General features: G+C 37.9%; 2 protein-coding genes across 2 annotated transcripts in view; one reads left to right on the top strand and one right to left on the bottom strand.

Moving 5' to 3' along the window:
• Positions 1-27,110, bottom strand: part of LOC140241331 (TATA box-binding protein-associated factor RNA polymerase I subunit B-like) — a 71,648-nt gene that overhangs the window by 33,017 nt on the left and 11,521 nt on the right. The window lies entirely within an intron of this gene.
• On the top strand, positions 16,508-17,494 carry LOC140241892 (uncharacterized). The gene has a single exon (XM_072321642.1). It carries the CDS (start codon positions 16,508-16,510, stop codon positions 17,492-17,494), a length of 987 nt encoding a protein of 328 aa, XP_072177743.1.

Here is a 27,110-nt window from a genome sequence, read left to right as displayed (position 1 = left end):
ATTTTGTCAGGTACCAATATTCTGGATTCCGGAACGTTCCAAATTCTAAGTTTTGGCTTTAAATTCACTTCTCGGACACAAGCCCCCAATTTTGTTACGACCAAAATCACTCTGAGAATGATCGCACAAAAGAAACAATTAACTAATGTTCAGGCGGTTTATTAACAGTGATATTGTGGGTACAGACTCGTAATCGGTTCTCACATCAGTACAATAATAATCAATAGAAACAATTATAACTCGGTAATGGAATCACTTACACATGTTACAGTCCAAAATCTGATAATGACGATGTTCACATAGTCCCCTGGTGATGTCCAGATACGATGTTCGACACACAGATGAATGATCCTTGACGCACCGATGAATGATTCCTCCGACGTAACTCCGAAGGCACAGGTTGCATTAATCCACAGTATAAATCCGGGGTAAAATCCACGATAGATGTCCACAGCGAAACGTGTAGAATCCAAACGTTATGACGACCACGTCCAGTTGAGGCGTTGAATGATGATTCACTTTATAATGTCCAGCAAGGAATCCAGCCCGTCACAGCTTTGCCGCAACAATGTCCGCTGACATTAAAATATGGAGTCTATCTCCAATGTAGGCAAATTAATTCTCTGCAGGCAAAATGTCTCCCAGGCCTTATCTCCACAAACACAGTTTGTATAGCAGGTCAGCAGGTAACACAGGACTGACTATAACAAGTCGTTTCAGAGCCAGAAGTGACGTAACTCTCAGAGCAGAGGTGTTGGGTACTCTACCTACCTCAGAATTTCTCCTGCTTATATACTATCCATTCACCCCTTTCTAGTACATTCTGTAATTTTCTCCAACCTGGGGCCACATACCTGAACATACTAGCAAGTCCAAATTCCAGGAACCCTGGATGACTCACTGCCTAGTATGTGCATAACATCATTGCCAAAATTAACTACCAATCACATTGGGTTACAAGGGCAGTGCCTCACTCAGCCAGCACTTCCTAGAATTTTCTGGAATGGGTTAAATCATTCTAGATTGAGTGAGCTATAATGTATTTCCTGTCACATGCATACATGTACTGTAGCTACATTGTATACCATGTAGAAAATTCTCCACTGATCTGGTCAGCCTGTATGTACTATATCTATATCATATAGAATGTTCTCCATTAATCTGGTCACCCTGTGTACATACACATTAAACAACCATGCATACAGCCTTGATACATGTACATAACTACTTGTGTGTACATTTGTGACATCATCACCATCAACATGACCATGGGGTGAATTTTAAATTTGTGAAGAAACATATCATACTTAATACTATATCCAATAAATTGCAAATTTTCACTTTTTCTCCCACATGTGTTTTGCTACCATTTGTGACACTTATAAGCAGATACAAGCTTAGGACGGCCAGCTTGCAAACACTGTCATATCATATGAGCAAATTTTGAAGAGAGCGATGTATGAGAGGGCATCTCTGGTGTAAAAACGAGGACACGGTTACACAGTAGCACATCATCTATATTTCAGGTACATTCCTTCTGACCAGTAAAGGAAGTTAACGGGATCTAGAGTGTGATGACACCTCAAGGATTTGGTTGAACGCTGAGTGACGCTACTCATACAGGCAGATGAGATGCAAATATTTCAGGCAGATGTGAGGGAAAAACTTTCGGGGGTTTACTGCCAGAGGAGAAGCTTGAGTCTCCGGGAGATGTCGGGGAGGCAGTTTGCGTGGCCTTGAGTGTCCCCGCTGACAACGTAGCCGCGCTAATATGAAGCTTCCTCCGATTACCGCCACTGAATTAACTCTCTTGCGCAGTCGTCTCACTATCTCAGAAGATGTTCCCCATTATGCAGCTTTCACAAATGTATTGACTTTGACCTTAACCCCCATTTCTCAGTCATTATCCATAATCTTTGTTTACTCTACTTTGAATTATGATACAACTTTATGACTTTCCAAGCTTTGCTGCCCTGGTTTTGCATGTGTGATTACTCACTTTTGTTCTTCTATTCTTCTTGGAAACAAGTGAATCTCTAAATTCCATTTATACTTGTCTCATTTTATGCCCAATTCTCATTCCTTTTTTTTTTTTAAGGAGATCTGTTCAAGTGACCTTACTCTTGTTTGTAGAAGTCAACTGAAACATGGAGAGACATATCATCTTAGCAAGTAATCAAGTATTTTCTTGCCACAGTAAAGGCAAGAAAATAAAATAATGACCCTTGATTATTTCCAATTATATGTGTTATGATTTCAAACTTTTAAAGGAAATTCTACATAGAACAGTGGATGTTTTATTGCAAGAAGATGTGATGCAAAATATCCCCCACAAATCCTTTTCTAGATTCACTGATTTCAGTCACAGTCATATGAAAGTAAATGAGATGAGGTTATGTGATACCCTAGATATGCCTCCAACCCACTTGGACATAGACCTTGCCTTCAGTTCCTCTTTACAACATGAATTCAGGAAGAAATCACAACCTTCACCAAAATTTCACTTTGTCTTTTCTCCCATGTTGCTTCTTCCACAAGAGTCCTTTTCAGGACTACTCTCCCGTCTCCATGAGTGCAAAACTCATATTTCTGCGGCGTCAAAAATAACTCGGAAAGTGTGAAATGTGACTCGGAAATGGCGCCAGCTGGGAGTCAACTCCTTCTGAGTGAAAGCTACTTGGACTTCCGAGTGAAATGATTTCACTCAGATTCCAAGTCACTTTCCGAGTCATTTCTGTGGCGTCAAATTAACTCGGAAAGTGTCAAATTTGACTCGGAAATGGGGTCAGTTAGGTGCAAAATGACACGGATTTCCGAATCAAAAGATCACAATTTCACTCTGATACGGTGTCGTTTCCCGCATTGTAAATAACCCATTTTGGTGCAGTAATGACTCGGATTTGGTGTGCACTTTTCTAGAGGAATGCGGAATGGAGGAATACATAGGAGTTTTCATGGGTGAGTACCCACCTCATTCACAACACTCGTATAAATAATTGCCTGAAACATGGTCTAAACAGTCAGTTTTATTTGGGGCAAAATGAACTTTCGACACGGACACATTGACTGGTAGTGGCGTATCCGTAGGCGGCCGTACGGTAGCTCGTACCTTTTGTACGTAGCCCTGGGCTATATGCTATATGTTAGAACCAATCTACAATAGATGTGAACCTACCTAGCTACACCTCCACTGTACATGCACGGAGCCTACCCGTATGGTACGATGAAACTATGCGAAGGGGGTGGATTGAAACTTATTTATTACATGTTATTAGAATAGGTAGGTTTACATCTATTGTAGATTGGTTCTAACGTATAGCATAGCCCAGGCTACGTACAAAAGGTATACGAGCTACCGTACGGACGCCTATGGCTACGCCATTACCAGTCAATGTGTCTGTGTCGAAAGTTCATTTTGCCCTAAATAAAACTGACTGTTTAGACCATGTTTCAGGCAATTATTTATATGAGTGTTGTGAATGAGGTGGGTACTCACCGATGAAAACTCCTATGTATTCCTCCATTCCGCATTCCTCTAGAAAAGTGCAGACAAAATTGTCCATCTTGAAGACAAAAAGTTGCAAGACATCTCGCGGCCGCGGCGGATCGTCGAGAAATGACGCTTTTTTTTTTCACGGGGGTACTACGTCACATAGGACACATGACATGTTTTGTCCAATTGTAGCGCGCGTATGTTATGTACACCGCGCTGGGTATTTCTGATGTGACTCTGCGCAGGTGTAAAAAGTCCGACAACCAAAATGATAACTCGGATTTGAGTCAGAAGTACACGGTTGGTGTTAAATTTACACGGATCGGAGTGAAAATTTTTTGACTCGGATTCAGAGTTGAAATTTTGACTCGGCAGAAATAAGAGTGAACCTAAACGTCCAGCTTACCACTGCCCTTCGACTGTCACCGCATGCCTTCCTTATACTCTTCCCATGTTGCTTCCCTCCTCCACTCTCCTATTTCTAGGGGTCTTCTTTCAGCAAACAAATCCTTTCAAGGACCACACACATGTTGTTTCCTAAAACCCCTCTTCCTCATTCACCAAATTTGTACTGCGAGCTATACGATTATAGCACCATAGACTTTGTGTACGAGAGGGGGATAACAGATATTGAACTACTGAAAAAGTTAAAAGACAGAGTGATTTTATACACCTTCTTTTACAGGTAGGTAAAAATCAAAAAGGAGAATCATGCAACAATGATATCAATGCTTTGACTAATTTGCAAATGTAATCATAATCAATATATATCACTGTTTCACAAATACATGTGAAATATCCAAATTCCATAACTTTCTTATAATTCATCAAATGGAACTGTTCCCTGTTTTGTGTGACCTACTGATCTACACTGCTCATCAGAGTGACCTGAAACATAGAGCAGAGTGCCCCTTTAAGTATTAACCAAGGAGATTTGGCTCCAGCATCTCAGCTAACAGACAGAATCGGGAGGGTATCTCCTAAGGGTTGAGAGGTATGCAGTGAGTGGAACAGACATGATAACTACAAATGGAGGACAAAGCTTGGGTGATTCTCTGAAAAAGAAAAAAAAAAGTAGGAGCGGAAACATCAAGAAGGGAGAGGAGAGACTCACTTATTAGTCATGCATTCCTGATAGATGTGGAGTATTAACCCGCTCAAGAGTTGTGGAGTCCTTGATGGTGAGAAAGGACATTGGCCTTTGAAGGGAGCCTTGAGATGGCGGGTACATCACAATAAGCCAGTTTGTAATTAGCTCATGTACACATTGGTGCAAATGACCTTTCTTTTTTCTCAGTAGGTTAGGCACTTAACCCGCATAAGCTTGCCCAACGTAACAATTTATTGAATTTATGTTCAAACAAAGAATGAACTTGCATTTAGACCTATACTCCATCAGTTGACAATTTAGCAGGCATCCATTTCATTGTTTTGTATTATTATTATTATTATTATTATTATTATTATCATTATTATTATTATTATTATTATTATTATTATTATAATTATTACTATTATTTATAGTGCGCTTTTCTCACAAGGTCCAAAGCGCTTACAATCAATTCAAAACATGTACGACAGTATGTGTATAAATTGGATAAATGTTACAGCTACGAACTAGTTGCTACTAAAAAGATGTGTTTTCAAGGCTTTTTTGAAATCACTGACTGCAATTGTTGAATGCAATAATAGTCTATTTCCTTCTATATTGCAAAATACCATTCTTGCTGTCAGGTGGAAGTGCTGTCAAGCACCATTTAGATAAGGATCACATGAATAATCATCGCATCACAGATGCTTATCTCAGTGAATTTACAAACCAAAATGCCTGTTGGTACAAATGAACTTTTTCTGCTCATGCGCAAAGTGGAATTATGAACTGGTCTATTCATGAACTGAATGTGAGAAAGATGAATTGACAGAGTGAAAAAGTGCATAACAGAGAGGAAGAGATAGAGAGAGCTAGACATATATATATGGCCATTTTCAAACAAAAGTGGACATGAGGGTGAAAATTAAAACTTGGAAGAAATCAGTAGGCTTCAATATTTTTTGAAACTAGATATCTTAGACCATATTCTTCCATAAAGATTACGGAAAATAATTTATTATATCTCGTAATACAGCAAATTTAGTACTTGGGTAATTTAATGTCATAAAATGTGTATTTTTGCATCAAAATGCACATACTGCAAATCATGATAAAATATTTGTATTTGAAGAGTATTTGTTGATAAGATAAAACCTTAGTATTGTATTTATCCCCTGAATAGCATTACATATTCTCAGAAATCATTTTGAGAACAAATGAGGGCTTCAAAGTTTTCAAAAATGGTTGTCGTGTCACTCACGTTTTAAACATAAAAAGTTTTCTAGAGCTGTGTATTTTGAAAATCAAATTACCCCAATACAGGACCAAATACAGTTTCACCATACCTGATTTCATGTGCAGTAACTTTGTCCAATTTGTAATATGTAAAGCCAGAATCTACAGTCAAAGTTCTGTCGTGTCACTCACAATGTCGTGTCACTCACGATATGTCGTGTCACTCACGATATCATATTGTACACAAATCAGGACAGAGACTAATCATAAAAGCATTACTGAGTATACTAAATGGAAACTATGAATATAATCAAATGTCATCCCTGGTAAGAGTAGGCCTCCTGTAGCTTTTCCTATTTATTTTCCAATTTGCCCATTGCAACAGGAATAGTCTGGTTATGATGAGTTCATCTGCATGTTACAGTGTGTTTGTGTTTGAAATCGGCACCATATCTTTTACATGTGGGCATTCCCCCCCCCCCCCCAAAAAAAAAAAAAATAATAATAATGAACAAATATCCAGAAACAACTTTGTTTCACAGTGGATAGTATTTATGAAGGGTCATAGCAAACCGATATAACAATTTTTGGTCGAATTTGGGAAAAAAAAACAGCATTTTTCAGCTATTGAAATAGTGTGTCTTTGCTGAAAATATTCATATTTGGCAAAATTTGCATGTACAAGGTAGATCTTCTAAAGTAGAAATTTTCACTATAAGATGACTTTCAGCTGAATAATCCTCCTTGGTATCTGATAAATATATATATATAAATATTCAAATTTCAACCCCTTTCAAAGTGCCATGTCCATCCTATTTTTGACATACAAGTTTTGGTAGAAAAACAGTGTTTTGGTCAAATTTTGTTTTAAATTCAAATGCAAAGCTAAAATGTGATATCACACAACACATCCACACAGTTCGTTAAAAACCTGCATAATTCAATTTAAAAAAGTGCTATGGACATTACATCGCCATGCTGCAGACATTACACATTCGTAGAAAAAGTATTTAAAGGTAAAGTTATGATTGAGAGTAATAGTTTGGATTCTACACTGCAATATTGATATCTGTCATAATGAATGCCCGAGCCCTTGCATAATTTATTAAACATTGATGTGGGACTAAATTTTCTTCAGCAATAAGTGCACCGTTCAACAAGGTTTTGACCAATCTTCTGCATCCATTACGATCTTCTATACAAGCTTGTAGATCTACATATATTTACCATGAAACTCTCAGGCAATTGCTGTAACCTACAACTCTGTATGTAACAGCAACAGCATATCATGCTGAGCGATTACACTGTGTTGGCAAGATTGTGAGTTGAAACATTGTTTGAGAAGAGAAACAGAAACATCCCTGTTATGGTCAGTTGCTGTCTGACTTGTCTGTGAAACACATTCCAACTCAGATTGTGAATATCTGACCATGTCATTATTGGTAGCCATCTCGACACATTTTGTCAGATACGAGAGATATGCTCAAACATGACACTCTATGCAAGATGTGTTTGGGGCATACAAAAGACATTATCAATTTACTATTCAATCCAGTTATTTACATGATAATTTTATGTTTCATCATTCAAATAATGTGGATTGAAAAGGAATGTGACTGGAAATACCCCTTCCTCAGAATCTACAGTTTGTTCCTTCTAGCAACTGTGTCTTGGTTTGTAGAAATATAATGTTGTATCATAGCAACATTTACGTCCTGAATTACTATTACTTTGCAAAAGAATAAAGTGTTTTGTACTTTTAGAAATCATTTTGTACTGAACAAGCAAAGACATTCATGTGCCATGCAGTCTATTGTCTTGATTTTTTTAGCAATCCAGAAAAGTAATTACTGTGGTCAGACTTTACTAAGTGATCTGTTAAGAGGCTAGTGCTAGGAGTATGAAATTTCTGAAAAGACAAGAATCCATCAAAATTGCTTTGAGTGCAGCAAAGGAAAGCCATTTTTAGAACAGAATGAAGTCACAGCAGTAGTCCTTCTCCCACAATGAACCAACAACAAGAAAAAACATTAAACACTTTTAGTAGCTTCAAGCCAATGTGGAAGCAAACAAACCATTTTTTCTAAACAGACTTTTCTCATCCTAGAAAGGATTGTGTAGAAGAAATAAAGTAAAATAAATCCTTCATAGTGCAAAATTACATACTGAACATTTGTTTAAGTCTTACAATGTGTGCATTAGTTTTCATTAGAATAGAAATTGTTTATTAGTGCAGAGTTACCATGAACATAATGCAAAAAAGTTACATTGTTGAGATAATTGTGGAATTTTTGCACTTGTCGTGTCACTCACGTTTTGGATGTCGTGTCACTCACGGCACGTAAGGGTGAACCATTTACAACAGAGATGGAGGGATTGCTTGTGACTATATATGTTAGATAGGTACACTATTGATGTACATGCACTAGTACTCATGGTTCTCTTGGAGTACTACTTTGGCACGAATCCAGCTGTAACCGTTAATGGTCAGAAACCTATGTCCGAAATTTGTCGTGTCACTCACGCATCGTTTTTTAATCATAATTTACTTGTTAATTGGAGAATTCAAATCCAACTGGTAATGGTACATGCCAGTCCTACACTGAACCTAAAATGGTAGTCATGATCCATTCATAACCTCCAGGTGGGAAGATATGTGCCCTTCTAACTCTCAGATTGTCGTGTCACTCACGTTTGAAAATGACCATATGTGTGTGTGTATATATATATATATATATATATATATAGATATAGATATACATATACATATTCATATATAGATGGATAGTTAGATACATAGCTGGATCAATAGATAGATGGATAGAGAAAGATAAATAGAGTAAATAAGTACAAGATAGAGAGTGCTAGACATAGACAGACATATAGATAGATAGATAGATAGACAGACAGATAGATAGTGATAGGTAGACATATAGATAGATAGAGATAAATAGAGATAGATAGATAGATAGATAGATAGATAGATAGATAGATAGATAGAGATAGATAGAGGTAGATAGATAGATAGCAATAGATAGATAGATACAACCTGGTTAACACATATTTTCTCACCTGCTAATTGCAACTGAATACCTCTTGCAAAAACCCATGCACTAATAATGCATATTGTGTACATTACTGTAAAATGAGGAATGTTCGCATGCATTTTATTTTCGTGAATTTCGCGAGCAGCAACTGTCGCGAAATTAAAATGCACGCGAAAGTTCTTACCTATACAATATGCATTGGATGCCAGTGGCAAGTCGCAAAATTTTCATGCTGCGAGAAAGCTCGTTGGCTCCAATTCGCGAAATTTTCATGCCGCGAATATATCGTGTTTTACAGTAGTCATCACTAGGTAAGGCAAGCCTACAATAAGCTTCGAAGTTGTCATGCAATACCTTGGTTAAGGATATATGCATGCAATTTGTACGCACTATGAAAATGGTCTATTATGCTAAATTATCCACTATGAAGCAACTTTAAAGACCCTATCTGTCTATCTCATATCACTCTGGACCTCTAGAGCCAAATTTCTGTCAACTGGCAAGTCAAAAAAAAGAAGAAAAAAAAGAAAGGTGAAAAATTCAGGTCTCTTTCAAGCACCATTCACTCAATCTGGAGAGAAATTCCTCCTGACATTTTAATAACACACACCTCAAGTTTGCTCAAGTTCTGGAATGTTCACGACCAGTTACGCCACGTCAAAGTTATCACTTTGTGCTTGACACGTCTATTGCCCCCTGATTAGCGTATCCTCATCACGGGCCGGCTATCATCGAGGCATCCTTCTCATGTTATCTGCCATGCATTTAACGAGACCACCACCTGTTTCATGCCAGCAAGCCTTATGAAGGCGAAGAAGCCAGATCCTTGCATGAATTAATGCCTGTCTGGGTTATGAAATCTTTAATTACGGGAAGCTCTATTTCTGAACAGAAATAACCCCTGCACCACGACTGCAGGCACTTGAGCGAGATATCTTCATATATCCAGCACTTTTGAGCTCCTCAAAAATAGGTTACCACACACATACAAAAAATGCTCCAAAAATCACAGAGCTAATGATGGCATTTAACCGCACTTAAGTGTTAGGCCAAGACAAACTCACTTTAATACGGTTTCTCCGTCTTTACAGTCAAACTTGCAAATAATCCCCTAAAATCGAAGGTCTTTTCAAGTCCTCTTCTCTTCATATTCTATTGACTTTAATCCCTCATTAGTTGAATTTTCTCTTAATCAAAGCTATTTTTTTCAGTCCAAATAGATTCGACTTAGGCAAGGTTAACTATATTTGTCCCTTGCTTGACATTCCATGTACTGACAAAATCACAAACAGTGTTACGAAAAGATAAGCATTTTGTGCTCTTATGATCACAATATGGACTTGACTAGAAGACTCATGAAAGAACATGCCAATGCTGCACTTTATGTCAAGTCGTGTGGAAAAGTATTTCTATTACTGTACGAGCTGAAATTTTCGCGGTGGTTTTATTTTCGCGAATTTCGCGAATCACCTTTGAACCGCGAAAATAACAACACGCGAAAATAACAACGTGTGAACAGATAAGCACAGTCAGACCTCGCAACCGCGAAATTAACAACACGTGAAAATGTTCTCCTAGTAGCAATTCGCGAAAATATCTGTACGCGAAAATTTCAGCTCGTACAGTATTTCTTCCAACAGTCTGTTGCTGTTATATCATAGTGATCATTTGTAATTGATTCTTAAGAGGAAATCCATCCAAAAAATAAATAAACTCGAAATAAATGAGAAAAAAATCCCTGCAGAACAGTCCAAAATCCAAAAAAAAAAAAAAAAATTGGACAGGAAATAAGGATGATATGACATTTAGAAATTTCACATTTTTTGGGGGAAAACATTTCTTGACCAGTCCTTATGAATATTCAAAATGAGTGAGTTGATGATGTCATGCCCTCACAATTTGCTACTATCACAGCTATATGAATAGAGCTAGGCATGCTGGTCTAAGTACATGGTTTCATACTTGATGGTAAAACCAAACCCACACCGCCCCTTTAATGGTTGCTGCAAGTCTTGAGAAGTGGCAGCTCCAGCAGACATGGTCTGCATACCACCAGACTGGACCGGAGAAAGACAAGAGGCGTCTCTCGGTTACAGGTGGCAGACACAGTTTGACATCACGGGCGTCGATTGTTGTCAATGCCAGCCTCCGGATCCCTCGTCAGGGACAATACGCCCACTGATGATGACAATACACTATGAGATGGGCGGAGTCCAGGATAAAATCAGACACATTAAGGGTTGACGACAATATAGCCCACATGATAAACATGACAGTTATACATGGTAAGTTTCCATTTATAGTCACAGTCATGCAGTATCATCTTCTTGGTGAATTGTTCATCTGACATGTTCTTATATTCCTATTGACATTCAAAGTTAAGGAAGAATGGGTGCTAAAAGTCTAAAATTAATATTTCATTTCAATATCAGGTAGTGAGAGCCAGGAGTCATTTCTCCAGCAGAAATTGAATTGGACAAAAAACAACTTGCATAGTGTTATTTCCATGACACGTTTTTAAATGTTTTTAAATAGGGGAGACATAATTCTAATTCAGAATTCAGACAAATAACTCAATTAGGATGACATGTTCATATTTGAACTCTCAAAGCATGAAAACCCTGCAAATTGGTCCTTGTGTCTTAACGGAAAGTACATGTACACTGTAAAGCAGGATGACCTTGTGGGCGAGGGAGCAAGACGGCCCCCCTCCCCACGGAGTATCACCTGCCTACGAGTCCAATCCTTGGAGTAATCCATGGATGTCATTCATATTCGCGCTGGCTCACCTGAACACCTGTGATTAGCAGTGTCTGATGATGAAAGAATGACAAGCAACGGATTCGCAGGAATTGACTTTTGAAAGTCAATATCTATTTTCATCGCACCGTGCAATGTTGATTCCTTTTGATTGAACAGTTTTACAGAAACTGTGTCGCAAGCTCCCAATGAACTGTGGGGAAAACAAATAAAGCTATCCAGAAACTAACAATTCACTTGAATACCCTCAGTTTAATAGTCAATCATTACAAAGTATTATGAGATGAAAATTTGTGATTGCAATTTCAGCACCACATAACTAATAACCACATCACTGCTGAACAATTCACAGGAGTTTAATTCCTGGATATACTATATCATTAGATATTTGATTGCATGAGTTTCTGCATATAAAATACAGCAAAACTATACTTTGTCAAATTGCATCGAGAAATTAGATGTAGAAGAACAAAATACTTGGAGTGTCAATGATGTGACAAAATAATGACAGTTTCGTCCATATATCTGTACAGCATGTATATTAGTAATTACACTTGTCAGGAAAGAGACTAGGTACAAATATTATCTTTTCTTAGACTATGATGTCATTAAAGGCATAATTTACCATTTGCATACCATGAAACAAAAACCCAGCTTTAGTGCTTCAAAATAGTTCTAAAATGTGAGTTACTGATCCTTAGAAACAACTGATGTACAGATTTGAATCAGTATAATCAATCTTATAAATATTGTTAAATATACATAATGTGAACAATAGTTACAATAAAAATGTGTCTCAGAGACTAAACCATCTACAGTTATGGTTTATTGAGAAAAACAGTGATATCTCCTTACGTTATACACTTTATTGCAAACTTTGTACATGGTAGGATGTTTTGTGATACAACTGATGTACATTTTATGCATCAAATGTGATATCTTGAACATTTTTTGATATCACTGCTCCCAATGGTAAACAGTACAGTGTTAATCAAATTTAAAATTTTTGCAAGACAAAACTCATAAAGTCATCCATGGATGCACATTTTGTGCTATTGACGTCATGCATAACATCACCACTGTCTGTGCAATGATCAGACGTCCTTCTTGGCACCCAGGACGACAACACAGCCAAAATGCGCTTGATTATTTAGATAAAAAACATAGTGATAATAATGATAAATCCCAGTGGCATGAATGAGTGCAAGTCAGCACACTTCGTTCCAAATTGGGCAGTCATCAGCTAAGATGGCGTGTATAGATACCGTTTCCCACGCTCTATGATATTTGGGAAGAAAAATAGACACCCCCTCAAGTCTGAGCTAATAAGATTTCCCATCTCTTTGTCACATGTTTCACTGTTGCCATGGATACATTGAAAACTTTAAAGCCGCAAAACATTAAAATATAACGAGACATGAAACTCTGTAAAAGCAAATTAAGAAAAAAAAATGAATATAATATGAAAGGATGATAATGTTTGTGAATGTACATGAAGTTGAATAGAGAGTATTGATCTATAAGAGAAAAGCAATGCGATATGTCCCAGCTCTTATGAATTGCCAAATGGAACAAAAAACAAACAAACAAACAAACAAATGTGTTGGATGAATATGTGTACAACAATGTTACTATGCTTCTTCATCATCAATATGAGTTCTAATCTCTTATGTCTGAGATTTAGTGCTCAGTATAAATGCAAGGTACTGTACATGCTACATATATTGTGCATTGTAATTTGTAAACCAAGTTCGAGAGTACATCTAAACTCGCGATCGGGAACAACATGGGCAGAATGAGGAAGCAAATGAGTATCATCTCTTTCAAAGTAGCAGAGTATATAGCATGGATATATTGCATCTGTGTTACAAGAAGCTCTATTATGGCTTACTTTTAATTTCATAAATATCAGTTGACTGCATTATCAGTCACTTCACACAGACACAATAGCAGGATTAAAATTGTGATAGAAATACCGAGATTTTTTTTTGCCTGTTTAGAGGGACAGAAATATCCTGTTAATTGCTGATTGCGAAAATTTGTCGACTAAACAGCACATTCCCGAAATCTACCAAAATAGTGACCCTTGCCATTCTGTGACATGTGCTGTTCAATAATGCATGTTTTGAATGACGTTATAAAAAAATCTTGTGATTTTTTGGCTCCGGCATGCACACACTCGCTGCGGTGCAAATTATCACAAAATTTCTCAAATCATTCCAACAACTCTGAAATAACTGCGATATATCTTGGGATATAGATCGCAATGCTGATCGCGCTATTCAGTGGGATATTTACAGTCGTATGTCCACACATGTAAAAATCTTGGGGTTCAGATCAGAATGCAAATCCAGAGATTCCTATCTTGCTAATTTGCATCAGCGTGAATCTCAATATTGTACAAAATAAGTATGCCAGGTAATATATAGCATGAAGTATCTATTGGGTATACATCATTTTTTCCCATTGATTTATGAAGACTTTAAAGGTCCCGTTTACCACTGGGAGCAGTGATTTTAAAAAATGTTCAAGATATCACATGTGATGCATATATGGTAGGTCAGTTGTGTCACAAAACATCCTGCCATTGAAGAATTTTGCCATAAAACCTAAAATATAGGGAGATATCACTATTTTTCTCCATAAACCATAACTGTAAGACAGTTTATCCTAGAAACATTTAAGTATTGTTCACATTTTGTATATCTAACAATACTTAGTATTGATTATACTAATTCAAATTTCTACATTTGTTGTTTTTCTCCCTAACTCACATTTTAGACCTATTTTGAAGCACTTATGCTGGGTTTTTATTTCATCTGCAAATGGTAAATTATACCTTGAAGTGTAGTTGCCCAGACAAGGAAGTACACTTTGCAAAGTAATACAGGGGACAATATTGATATAACCTCTATTGACCACAGTACAAACTGATGAGGAAATGACACCTGTCAACAAGCAATCATCTCTCTCGCTATATCTTTCTTGGAAAAATACTCCAAAAAACCGCTGGATCCTTGGCCTTTTACAGAACAATCCTTCAATGAGGATATTACGTTCTTCACTTTATAGGGGAATGCTACTACCCTAATAAGAGAAGGGAAAAAAAATCTTGCACGGATGAAGTTACAAGATGAGGATACAACCAATAGATGTGCATTTCCCTTTTTCTCTACGTCAATCAACCTAAATTTTATACTTTTGGCAGAAGGGATCCTAATATGTATTTGCCCTGTTATCTGGCATTCACGCAACTTTCTATCCACTGTGCTCATGGGAAAAACAAAAGGCAAAATTGTGTCATTCTTGTCGAATAGCTAGCCCATTTGTCAACGATAAGATGTACAGTATGGGATGGGCTGGTTGGCAATGTCAAAACTATCCACTGTCACATGACCAAGACGTAATTACAAATGAAACATATCAGATGGTTTGCTGATGATCTAACAGCGGTGACAATCTTGCCATTTACGTGATTTTCTAAAGCTGTACATCAATTTGTTGCATTTCCTCTTCCTTCTTTCAAAGTAAATCATTGAGTCATGCAACTGTTCCATTAATGCTTGATTATCAATAGCTATTAATTTAATTCATCAATTTACTTCTTTGGCTACCTTCATTTTCTGTCTTCCAAAAACATTCACCAGTCACTAATTTCAGGCAGATTTTTTTTTTTTTTTTTTTTTTTTGGTGGGGGGGGGGGGATGGGGGGATGGGGGGGGGGGGGCAACAAACATCAAAGCACCTTGTCTTTGCATGCACCTGTACTCCCACTCTAGTTTGATAACTGTATCCCATCTCTACCATACCTCATAAAATCTTACTCAAACATGTACAGCCTATAAGTATCATTAGTATCATTGACTTGCCAATTGCTTCATTTCCTTTAAAGGTATATCCTGTTCTAAATCACAAAGTAGTATCTTATTCCTAACAATTAAACTCAAATTCAAATGAACACATGGTAAGAAAGTATATGCTCTTGAACCATCAATCACCACATGTTGCCTAGGAAGCTGAAAGAGACAAAACATCCTCACTTATTCTCACTTTAAGCAGGAAAACATTGCACTCTAAACCTGGAAGAAAATTACAGGAAAAAAAAAAAGAAAGATCTGGAATGAGAACAATCCATCACCAAATAAGGACATGTTAGCACCAACTGCATGCTACAATTGGGATTCTAAGTAAATTGAATGAGACATTTCAATCATGTCTAAAATGGGGAAACTCTTCTTGCATAGCATTGAACCCATCATGACAAACAATGTCCTGATGAGCGTCTCTCTTGTGACAAAAACAGGAAGATATCAAAGTCCTGCAGGGAGCCCATTGTTAAGTGATCCCTGATTCTTAAATAAACTTTGATGATGTCAACGAACAGAAGACAGTATCACAAAACATTTGGCTTTGACACTTTTCCTTCTCATGCATCAGAACTCTGGGGGCTTTTCTGAGTGAAGCCTAAAATCCTGAGTAATATTTGACATGCTTCTGACATGTCAATGAGGTAATGTCAAGAGGAACTGATTAAAATGTTTAGATATATTTTGAGTGTCTTTTTCATGTAATGTGGACAAACAATAATGCATAATGTTGGGAAGATTGAATTTATGAAGTATGAAATGGCAAAAACAGCAAAAATAATGAAAAAGGAAAAACAAATAACCATAACATTCACTATCACTGCATAAATTGTTTTTAAAAAAAAGGAAGTAAAAGAAAAAGAATCTACCATGCCTTTTTTCAAGAATATTGAAACAAAAACAAAGAAATAAAATGATGGTTCCCATACACATGCACCCTCAAAAGAATTTCATGCCCAAACAATTTCTTCTCTTTTCAGAACTACAAGAGTGTCAGAGACATCAATACAAGAAAATGCCCATGGAATTACTGCTGACAATCTGCTTGACCCTTGGTCTGGCATCCCTGACATCCTCAGAGGTTCAACCTCTGACAACTGAGAGTCCTCTGACACACGAGGCAAACTTTGGTGCACCTGCGTACAACGTTGTAGGGGATGATGCAGAGGTGGAAGAGCTCACAACAAACACCCCTGCACAGGTGACCCAGATGGAGGGAACGACAAAGCCTGATGGCATGACCCAACAGGAGCTGCAGGAAGAGCAGTACCGGCAGCACTGTGGACGAGGCTTTGGAGGATTTCCCGGGATGCCGGGAATCCCGGGAACACCAGGGCACAACGGCATCCAGGGGCCCCCTGGAGTGAAAGGGGAGCCGGGAACCAAAGGAGAGAGTGGGAATGGAGGAAGGCAGGGATTGGAGGGACGACGGGGTTCCAAGGGGCCCAAGGGTGACCGGGGGCCAAAGGGACCGCCGGGGATGAAGGGAGAGCAAGGTGACTTGCTAGGGCTCAAAGGGGACCCTGGGCTTCCAGGTGCCCCAGGGAACCCTGGAATGAAGGGCCTCCGTGGGCCAAGAGGACCTCCTGGTGTCCAGGGTCCCATCAACCATCAACTTGCAGAAGAGCTTCGCATCGCTTTCACTGTGATCAACGCCACGAGGTTCCCAGATCCAAACACACCTCTTGTCTTCCAGGATATCATCACCAACAATGGTGGTGGTTACAGTGCGGAAACTGGCAAATTCACCTGCAAGGCTGCTGGGCTCTATGCTTTCACGTTCCAGTTTTTTGGAGGGTATCATCACTTTAGACCGGAAAAAGCGATCCTCATGAAAAATGCCATGATTGCTGTCACAGCCATGTCGACAGTTGACTCCAGACTGGGAAACTTCGCAATCCTTGATTTGATTGAAGAAGATGATGTTTGGATTGAGATCACAGAGAGTAGGGACTTTGGACCTTCCAACTATAATTCCTTTTCAGGATTCCGACTTTTCTAGGTGATATGCCAAGAGTCACAAAATGATGGGACAACCCTATGGCACTAAAATCTGTGTAGTGCATACCTATAACAAACAATTTCCTTTTATTAGGTACAATGTGCACTTTATCTTTCAAGAAAAAAAAAACCAAACAAACGTTGAGAGCACAAATAAAAAAGAATTGCTGCTATTGGTAAGACATCAACACTAATTTTTTTTTGTTCATGCAATGTTCTCCATAATAAACTTCAGTATGCTGTTGTAAGTGGAAGTAGTAACAAATTTTGTATTAGCACAATGTAGCTCAAATATTCATACCAGCTACACACTCAGCGCAGCAAGTTATCTAAAAATATGGTTGTAGAGTCAATGAAAAGCAAGAGCATTCTGCATATTTGCATGTTTTCAGTAAAAAAAAAATGAATTTCACATTGAAATTTGTTATTGTATGCTTTAGATCCTGTAAAGGTATAGTAGACAAGAATAAATTATGAATACATTTCACTTTTGTGTTCAAAATTTGTGATAATCAAATATGTATCTTGTGTCAGTGAATAATATTTGAGCAATAGTTTTTTCACTTATATCTTATAATCTTAACTTATTCTACATATTACAAAAGTCAGTAAATTTTTAATTTATTTCAAAACAGCTTGTACTTCAGTAGCATTGAATGTATCACTGTACATAATACAAGAATACGACTAATATTTTTATTTTACTAGCATGTGTTACACAAATTTTATAAGTAAGCATTTAATTTATACTTTCATATACAAAATGCTCACCATATATTCTCTTTGGAGATAACATTTTCAAAGCTCTTCTTCATTTTAATCCCTTAAGTGTAGAGCAAATGTTAAGTAACTGCAAACCTCTACGTACATGACTCTTGTAGTACATGTTATAATGCATTCTCAGTGGTGTATCTTGCAAGACTTTCCATTACTAAATTGAGCTACGGTATGTAAAATACAAAAATGACTGCCTGGTTACTTATGTATTTCACTTTCTTTAACCCTCTCAGACTCACTCTCTTCAATTCACATAGCTTTTGCCACATGATACTCTACTTTGGGGAATACTACAGTTAAGTAACAAGACAAAAATGAGTACTGCTAAGATATCTGAATTCTTTGTGATCTGAAAAAAAAAGAGCAAACTACAGTATAATCCTTCCAAAGAAGATCTTGTCCAATACCACTGTCGCACATAAATCTTGGTAGCTAGCTGAGAGAAAAAAAAAAAAAATGATGGAAAATTCAATTGTATGATCTACAACAAACCACAAATTTCTCTGATAATGTAAGGCATGTTTTCAACCCCAAGATTAAGGAATACATGATGGCATTAGCATATTTAAATATAATATTCATTATGTAAAGAATTTTTTTTTTCAAATTTTATCTCATGACAATTTCAAAATACACTAAGGTTGTGGGGTAGAAGTGTTGATTTTAGAAAATGCTGTGTTTCACAAGTGCAATCAAATTGTACAAAGTAGTAAAGTACAATTTAAGCAGTATGAATGATACTGTAGTTTAATTTTGAAGACACCTGAAGATCACTAGAAATATTTGATGATGAGACATGAATTGAAAAATACAAGCAAATATTCAAAATTGCTATGTCTTGCCTCATTATATGGGTTAGCAGAAGATGGTAGGTTTCACATTTAAGCAATTTCCATACATGATGGAACCCATTTTGGAGGGCATTACAAAAGAATGCTCTGACTCGCTGGAGTGGGCAATTGGTCAAGGACCCTGAAATCATTTATAGACAATCACCCACTCAGTTTACTTGCCTGATAGGGAGTTTTAGTTGCCCAGGGCATACAGGGTAACTGGGTTTTCAGCACCCTCCATAACCACCCAATTACTGTCATGATTCACCAAACATTTGCGTGCAGTATAAAAGGGAAAATGGGATTCCATCCGGATTTGAACCCGAGAGACCTCCGGATTGCCAGCCCGGTGCTCTACCGACTGAGCTTTTGAAAGCCCTAGTTCAGTGTTCATCCCAGAAACCCTAAATTCTCAATGCTCTGTATACTCAGTATAAAATGAGACAGAGGAAATAGCAAAGAGGTGAAGTGTAATCATGAAGTTTACATTGTGTGATATTAACAATGTGTGAATTGATGACAGTATCAAGAGTTGTGAAGTATACAGATCAAATGTAATTATGTACACAATAGTTTGATTTGTTACCACTTTGTACGACAATCAAATATCCATGTTGTATGGGGGTTTTTAACCAGTTTGCTGTAATTGGTGTGAAAATGATATCCCATGCAGGGTTTAACTTTGTCATGTTTTCATCTAAATAGGAAAAATAAGAAGCATATATGAACAATGTGTCCGTGTTGGACTAACCTCTAGAATAAGTTTTTATCTAAATGCACTATAACTGAAATGTCATTACCATTTCCAAAAACACAGAGTTAATGCAAAATTTTCCTTTCTTTCAAACTTTTCATTTGTTCAGCACTGTGTCCTCAAACAACATACTGGCAGTCACAATATCTTTTGGCATAGAATATGACCTGTACTGTGCCTCCCTGTATTAGTGAAGACATAAAATATAACCTTATATTTTGTCATCTGGAAATATGGCTGCTCCATATTTGTTCCTATCCATTACTCTGATGACTTTCACAGTTCTTGTCCTTTCCAAGCAATTAAACACTTGCTGACTCCATAGCTCGAAGGTCATTTATCCCACTTCATTTCTGCCTTGCCTATCATGATTAACATTTAATTCATAGATACTGTCATATGAGAATGAGAGGGAATGGGAGAAGGGAAATGAGGGAAAAAAAAAAGAAATGAGAGAAAGATGGGCAGATATATAGATGGATGGATAGATAGATGGATAGATAGATAGATGAATTATAAATTGAGAAAATAAGAGAATGGAGAGTGAGAATGGGAGAAGAATAGGGTAATCATGTGTGTGTATGAAAAAGAGTGAGAGAGTGGATTAGAGAATATTGGTTGAGAACCAGAAGGGTGTTATCGTGTTCTAAGATTAGAGAATAAACTAAAACAAAACAATAATCTTAAATGAATTAAAAAGTTTATTTCATCAAAACTGGGTAGATTTATAAGAATTGTTCCAAATATTAAGCAAAATAGTGCCCTTGTGGCTTTGACTCTTTCAGTGAAAATGAAAATATTCTAAAATTGGCACCATAATTTAGGAAATCGAGCTCTTCAATTTGATACCAATAACTCAACCCCCCCCAAAAAAAAATGTGATGATGGCCTTCTGAATTTCAGCCGATGCTATGTGTGTAACATGTGTGTGTGTGTGCGTGTGTGTGTGTGTGTGTGTGTATGTGTGTGTGTGTGTGTGAAAGAGAGAGAGAGACAGAGAAAGAGATAGGGAGAGAGTTGGTGGGAAGTAGAGAGTGATAGCATATGAATGATAGACTTTGTTTAAAGTAAGGCAGTCCTCACGAATTTAAAAAAAAAAATATGTTGTTGTTGGTACCTCCAATGAACTACTTTCACCAAAAATAAACATTCAAATCACCAAATAAGCTCGTAAATTTTTATTGAAAAAGTGTGAATCTGCATGGTGAATATGCTAATGAGCAAGTCTTGGCGGAGAGTCAGACATCACCGAGGCACAACTCTTTCTGTGTTCTGCTCGTTATCCGTACGCTCCCTAGTTACCCGGATGCATGAAGAAGTTGATGGCTACTAGTAGTTGACATTGTTTTTACGTACTGTGCGAGTGTGTGTGTGTGTGTGTGTGTGTGTGTGTGTGTATTTTGTATTGTATATTCGCACAGTACACATGTGAACGTTACTACTAGATCTACGGTCGATACCCTGGTTTGCCCTTTGCACTTTTCCAGTCTATCACAGCCGGGTCTGCGCAGCTGCAGCCCTGTCGCCGCACATGCAGTTAGCTAGCTGTTTATGTTCTAGTACATAATTTACTAGTGTAGTACGCTAGAGGGGCGACCGCATTCAGCGTCGTCCGATTGGGCTATCTTACATCATGCCGATGTGTCAAGCAGTAGTTTTGCTCGAATCGTGCAGAAAATTGCCAAGGAAAATCGTTTTTTCCGTCCCAAACCCACAAAAGTATCGTGAAAGGTGCGCTGTATGGCTGAGAAATCTCGCTACAATGAAGCCGAACATAAAAAAACCTTAGGGCCTACAAGAATTCTCAATATTGCGTTGTGACCTACTTATGCGTGGACCATTTGAGAAGCAATGTTTTGTTTACGTGGACAGGCAGGCTGTGGCCCTCGGTTATATATCGAGAAAACTCCTGAAGCCAGATGCAATCCCAACCATATTTGCTCACACGAGTTATAAAACAGAAACACCTCGAGCATCGATTTCGAAGAGAACCGAGGAAAGGAAGCGCAGAGAGGTAGGGAAAGTGGCTAGCTATGTTTCATTTACGGTGGGGCTGCAGCCAGGGTTGGACTGCAGTACGGTGCCACTGAGCTAGCTGCTGCCAGTGCCGACTGGACATGCACGGCAGAGTGGAGCGAAATCATATCCCTGTGGCCCCCTGTGTTTACCCTGCCCGGCAGACGTCATATTTTTTCGAGGAAAGGCGATATCCGAGTACTTACAGAAATATCGAGATACAAACAATATTTTCTTTGAAGAATTCGACTCTCTAATGCACAGGTTATTTTCGGTTTGAATGCCAAACTCAGCTAGACGGAGTACTGTGTACATTAGTATACCGGTAAGAATTCACGTGCGAGAGTGGTTTGTAGGCAAAGTAGTATGCAACACGGACAGAAGCTAGAAAAGGACCGTGCCTATTTAATGTCAAGTACATGGTATATTTGATTTTAAAATATATATAAATTTATGTTTACAATATTAATTTTTCATGAATTATATATAACTAAGCTTGAAATATTTTGTTTGAAATAATAAAATCACATACTTTCACATTTTACGATAAAATTACAACTGATCATTTGAACACTTAAATTGGTTTTTAGAGGCACGGCTGTCAACTTGGTGAGTAGGGCATCAATAGGCCCGTTCACAAACAACGAAAATCGAAATTTCAATCGCGATCCAAATTTTGATTTTTTTTTCGACCGTTCATACACAGGGAAAAATCGCACTTCGTAGCAAGGAAAGAACGATCAGTGGCCAAACTGCGCATGCGCGAATCTTGCATGACCGAAGACTGACCCCGCCGCAGTCCCAATAGAGTTTCGCACGCGCTACGAACGATGGGATTAAAAATACCGATTTCCGAATCTCGATCGCGCTCACACACACGACGCTTGGCAAAATAATCGCGATTATTCTGAAAAATCGCACTAATAGTGCGAGTTGGATCGCGATAAGGATCGCGGTAATTAGTGAGATTTTTCTGTCCACACTGGAAAAAATTTCGAAATTTTGATCGCGATAAGAAAATCGATTTTTAAATCGCACTTTTTCCCTTGTGTGTGAACGGGCCTTATGACGTAGCATCTTTTTGCAGGCTCTTACACGATCGCTTGCAGGAATTATTTTTCAAAAGTCGCGTACGGAGACAGTTTTTAATTTCCAAGCATATAAACTGGTGAAAGGTTATATTTTTTACTCTTCTTAATTATCAGTACAGTGAAAATCTCAGGAATGCCTCCCTTTTGTTTAACCCTTACAAAACTGCCCTTGGAAAAAAAAGACAGACAACCTACTCTTTAATAGCAGAAGTATTCATTATACAAAGCTCAAAGTAAATAATACAAAGTATTGTGTGATGGGTATTAATCGGAAAATGAATGCATGATTACATCTTTACTATGAAAATGAAAATGAAAAACAACCATTTGAACACAGAAAATAACGTGAAATTCTATCACACATATAAACATACTTGAATGGGTTATATAACTCTGAAAGTACTTCATACCTATGCACAACACTACTACACATATCTTGCAACTGATCGACAAATTGCCCTACATCAACGTAAATAAGCACTGAATTGATCAGTGTTTTAGTAGTAGCCATGATAAAAAATCATGGGCGTACATACTCGAGCAGGATTAGAACCTACGACCTCCTGATCACCGGACAGGCGTCATCTCCACTAGACCACCAAGCTTTCGCCCGATAGCAAGTGTTGGTTCTGATCCTTATAGCATGCAGCGGGTACTGCATAATTATCTAAATTCATGAAATTCTTCCGTCTTGATGTTTTCATTGCAACTGATTGACAAATTGCCCTACATCAACGTAAATAAGCACTGAATTCATCAGTGTTTTAGTAGTAGCCATGATAAAAAATCATGGGCGTACATACTCGAACAGGATTCGAACCTATGACCTCCCTATCACCGGACAGGCGTCATCTCCACTAGACCACCGAGCTTTCGCCCGAAAGCAAGTGTTGGTTATAATTCTTATAGCATGCAGCGGGTACTGCATAATTATTCAAATTCATGAAATTCTTCCGTTGTGATGTTTTCATTGCAACTGATTGACAAATTGCCCTATATCGACGTAAATAAGCACTGAATTGATCAATTATTTGGTCTAGTGGAGATGACGCCTGTCCGGTGATCAGGAGGTCGTAGGTTCGAATCCTGCTCGAGTATGTACGCCCATGATTTTTTATCATGGCTACTACTAAAACACTGATGAATTCAGTGCTTATTTACGTCATGTAGGGCAATTTGTCAATCAGTTGCAATGAAAACATCACGACAGAAGAATTTCATGAATTTGAACACTTACGCAATACCCGCTGCATGCTGTAAGGATTAGAACCAACAGGAGGTCGTAGGTTCAAATCCTGCTTGAGTATGTACGCCCATGATTTTTTATCATGGCTACTACTGAAACACTGATCAATTCAGTTCTTATTTACGTCGATGTAGGGCAATTTGTCAATCAGTTGCAATGAAAACATCACGACAGAAGAATTTCATGAATTTGAACACACATATCTTGTCTGTATAAACAATGAATGTATGAATGTTTGCATTTATGTACACTGTAGAAATATATGCATTTGTATGTCTTTGGGTTCAATTCTATGAGGAAATTCAAATCAAATATCTAATGTCATAAAAATTTGTGACCATAAATCATAAGAGTTACAATTAGCAGCTCATAGAACAATCTGAAGTATTATTTCCAAATAATAATTATTTAATATCATACAATTGTCACAAAGTTAAAGATATGAAAGGAATATCTAACAGCACACAACACACAGCTGAGACACATGAGCCATACAAATGCACTTTTTTTAACTCCATCATATGCATTAAAAGGGGAAAATCCACTAAAAATGTCAATTTCATTCTAATGAAAAGAACCAAATCAAACAAACAGGACAGTGCAAGTTTCATTAATGTCAGCCAACAAGAATTAGGTCATGAAATCAACAGGTTTTTCACATAATTTCACAGAATGGTGATACCTGTCATGATATGCGAAAGGGTTGAGGCAACGAACTCTTCCTTCTATTTGCATTTTGAAAACATAACCAGAATAAATTTTTGTCACTAACCTGGCAAATATAGCTCTCCCTATTGGAAAGGGATCATTGCCAAATCATTATATTTTAGAATAGTTTCATGCTGAGGGTCACATCACTTTTGTTTATTTTTTTTTGTAATCAATAAAGATAAGGGTATTTCAATGGAGATTTGTGCACAAGACGAAGGACCACTTGTGAAGCTAAGGCACCGATCACAGCCTAATCTTTGCAAATAATGGCCCAAATTCCCAAACATTGCCTAGATTTAGTCCCTGGATTAACTGCACCATATGACATCATTTAGAACATCATTTAGACCATGGATTATTTAGTCTACCATTTGGGAAATGCTCAGTGATTTAAATTCAGACCATGGACAAGATAGTCCTCAGTTTCAAGAATCCATGGACTTAAATCTGGGAGAATTCAAACCTATGTGCTTGTGACTAACATCACTGGATTCATGAAAAGATGTGAAACTTCAAACTTCTCGTGGTCCTTCTCTCCCAATGATCTCGAACAGAGGTATGAGTTTCCCTTTGGTGGCATGATTCTCCCATACAGATATAAGCTCAAGACTGCATGCAACTGCATCTGGACAACACCACAAGAGGGCAGCAGAACAATCCTACAGACTTACCAATTAAGGACTAGTACAGTGTACCATGCATGACAACTCCTGACATGATTACAGCCCCGAGTTTATGAGGGCAGTGTTCCTCATCTATCAAACATTATGAGGGTCTAAAATGGTAGTGTACGGAAACATGTACCCCTAACTGCCTCTTTTCTTTCTTTCTTTTTTTTTTCTTTGAAATCCTCAAATTCAATGTCTACAGCAACAATTAGGAACAGACTTAACCCGTTGAGGACGAGTCCTGAGTATACTCGGGCAGGGGTCTATGGGTAATGCGTGTCGTAGCAAAATCAAACCGTCCTCAACGGGTTAAGAGAAAACCGGCAAGGTCTGTTGACATTTTTAAGATAGAGGATCATTTGTTTTTCTCACAATGCACGATGGCATCCATGGGGGGGATTCCAATTAAGAGTTACTGGTGTGATGTCAGCATAAGTTTATGCAAAACAACAGGCTGCACATTCCGTCTCCACAGAGAGGCAGGTAGTTTTTAATGCCTGCATATGAGTACTCGTGCTAATGACAACACAGGTCACCAGAAGTGTGAGCTGTGTTTATCCCACCGCACGACTGTTTAGTATTTAGAGTTCTCCTATCTGCGTTAATCACAGCACAACAAAAATGAGGCTACACTAGATAAATAAGACATATTTATCATCATCATTTAAAGCATTTGTCCAATAGCATCTAAACAAGGCAAGTGCCAAAATGTGTCTCGCCCATTCACGTAGAACTTCTTTTTTCTAAACCCAGGAAGTTCATTGACCCTGCCTATGACCTTTGACCATGTGGTGACCTTCAACTCCCCAAGGGATATCTACCATTCAAGGTTGTTTACAAATGGACATATACATCAAAAGTTATGAGCCATAATCGAAACATGCCGTAAAAACTTAACATTGGGCCCTAAAGTTCATTGACCCCTGCCTGTGACCTTTGACCTTGTGGTGACCTCCATGTTTGGTAAAATGTGTAACTTTGTATAACCACTCTTCCCTCCAAGTTTGATTGAAATTTAAGTCCTCAGGAGAGAGTTATTCAAGTTTTTGTAGCGTTACGGACGGACGATGGACGGACAGACGTTGCAGGCGATCCCTTTATAGTCTCCCCGCACCTCCGGTGGGCTCGACAAAAAAACATATCGGCACTCAAAGAAATGACTAGATAATTCAAGATTTTATGCATTACATGTTGCCAAACCATTGAGTTACTCTTCAGAATCTATCGATAAAAACTAGAATACAAGCATAAATTACAGATAAGTAGCAATAAAGGGGTTATGGCATGATGTGGCACAAAAAATTGTTCAACATAACCCCTGCAGTCATGTCTGTAGTCCCGATATCACGCTTTCCCCTAACCAGCTCCTATAAATACAATAAATCTAGAGCTTTGAATCCACTGAGGAAGCACATCGCAAAATAAACACATACACTATCGCCACCCCCTCCATAAACACATATATTATCACGGTGACAGTTCTGACAAGAAAATTTCTCGGACAACTGTACTGTAATTTAC

The sequence above is a fragment of the Diadema setosum genome, chromosome 18 (genome assembly GCF_964275005.1).
Source record: "Diadema setosum chromosome 18, eeDiaSeto1, whole genome shotgun sequence".
Taxonomy (NCBI): domain Eukaryota; kingdom Metazoa; phylum Echinodermata; class Echinoidea; order Diadematoida; family Diadematidae; genus Diadema; species Diadema setosum.
The sequence above is the reverse complement of the archived record's forward strand: the minus strand, read 5'-3'. Positions and strand labels throughout refer to the sequence as shown.

What these genes read in the sequence shown, in the direction of transcription:
- LOC140241892 (XM_072321642.1), top strand. Translation starts at nt 16,508, where the DNA reads ATGCCCATGGAATTACTGCTGACAATCTGCTTGACCCTTGGTCTGGCA.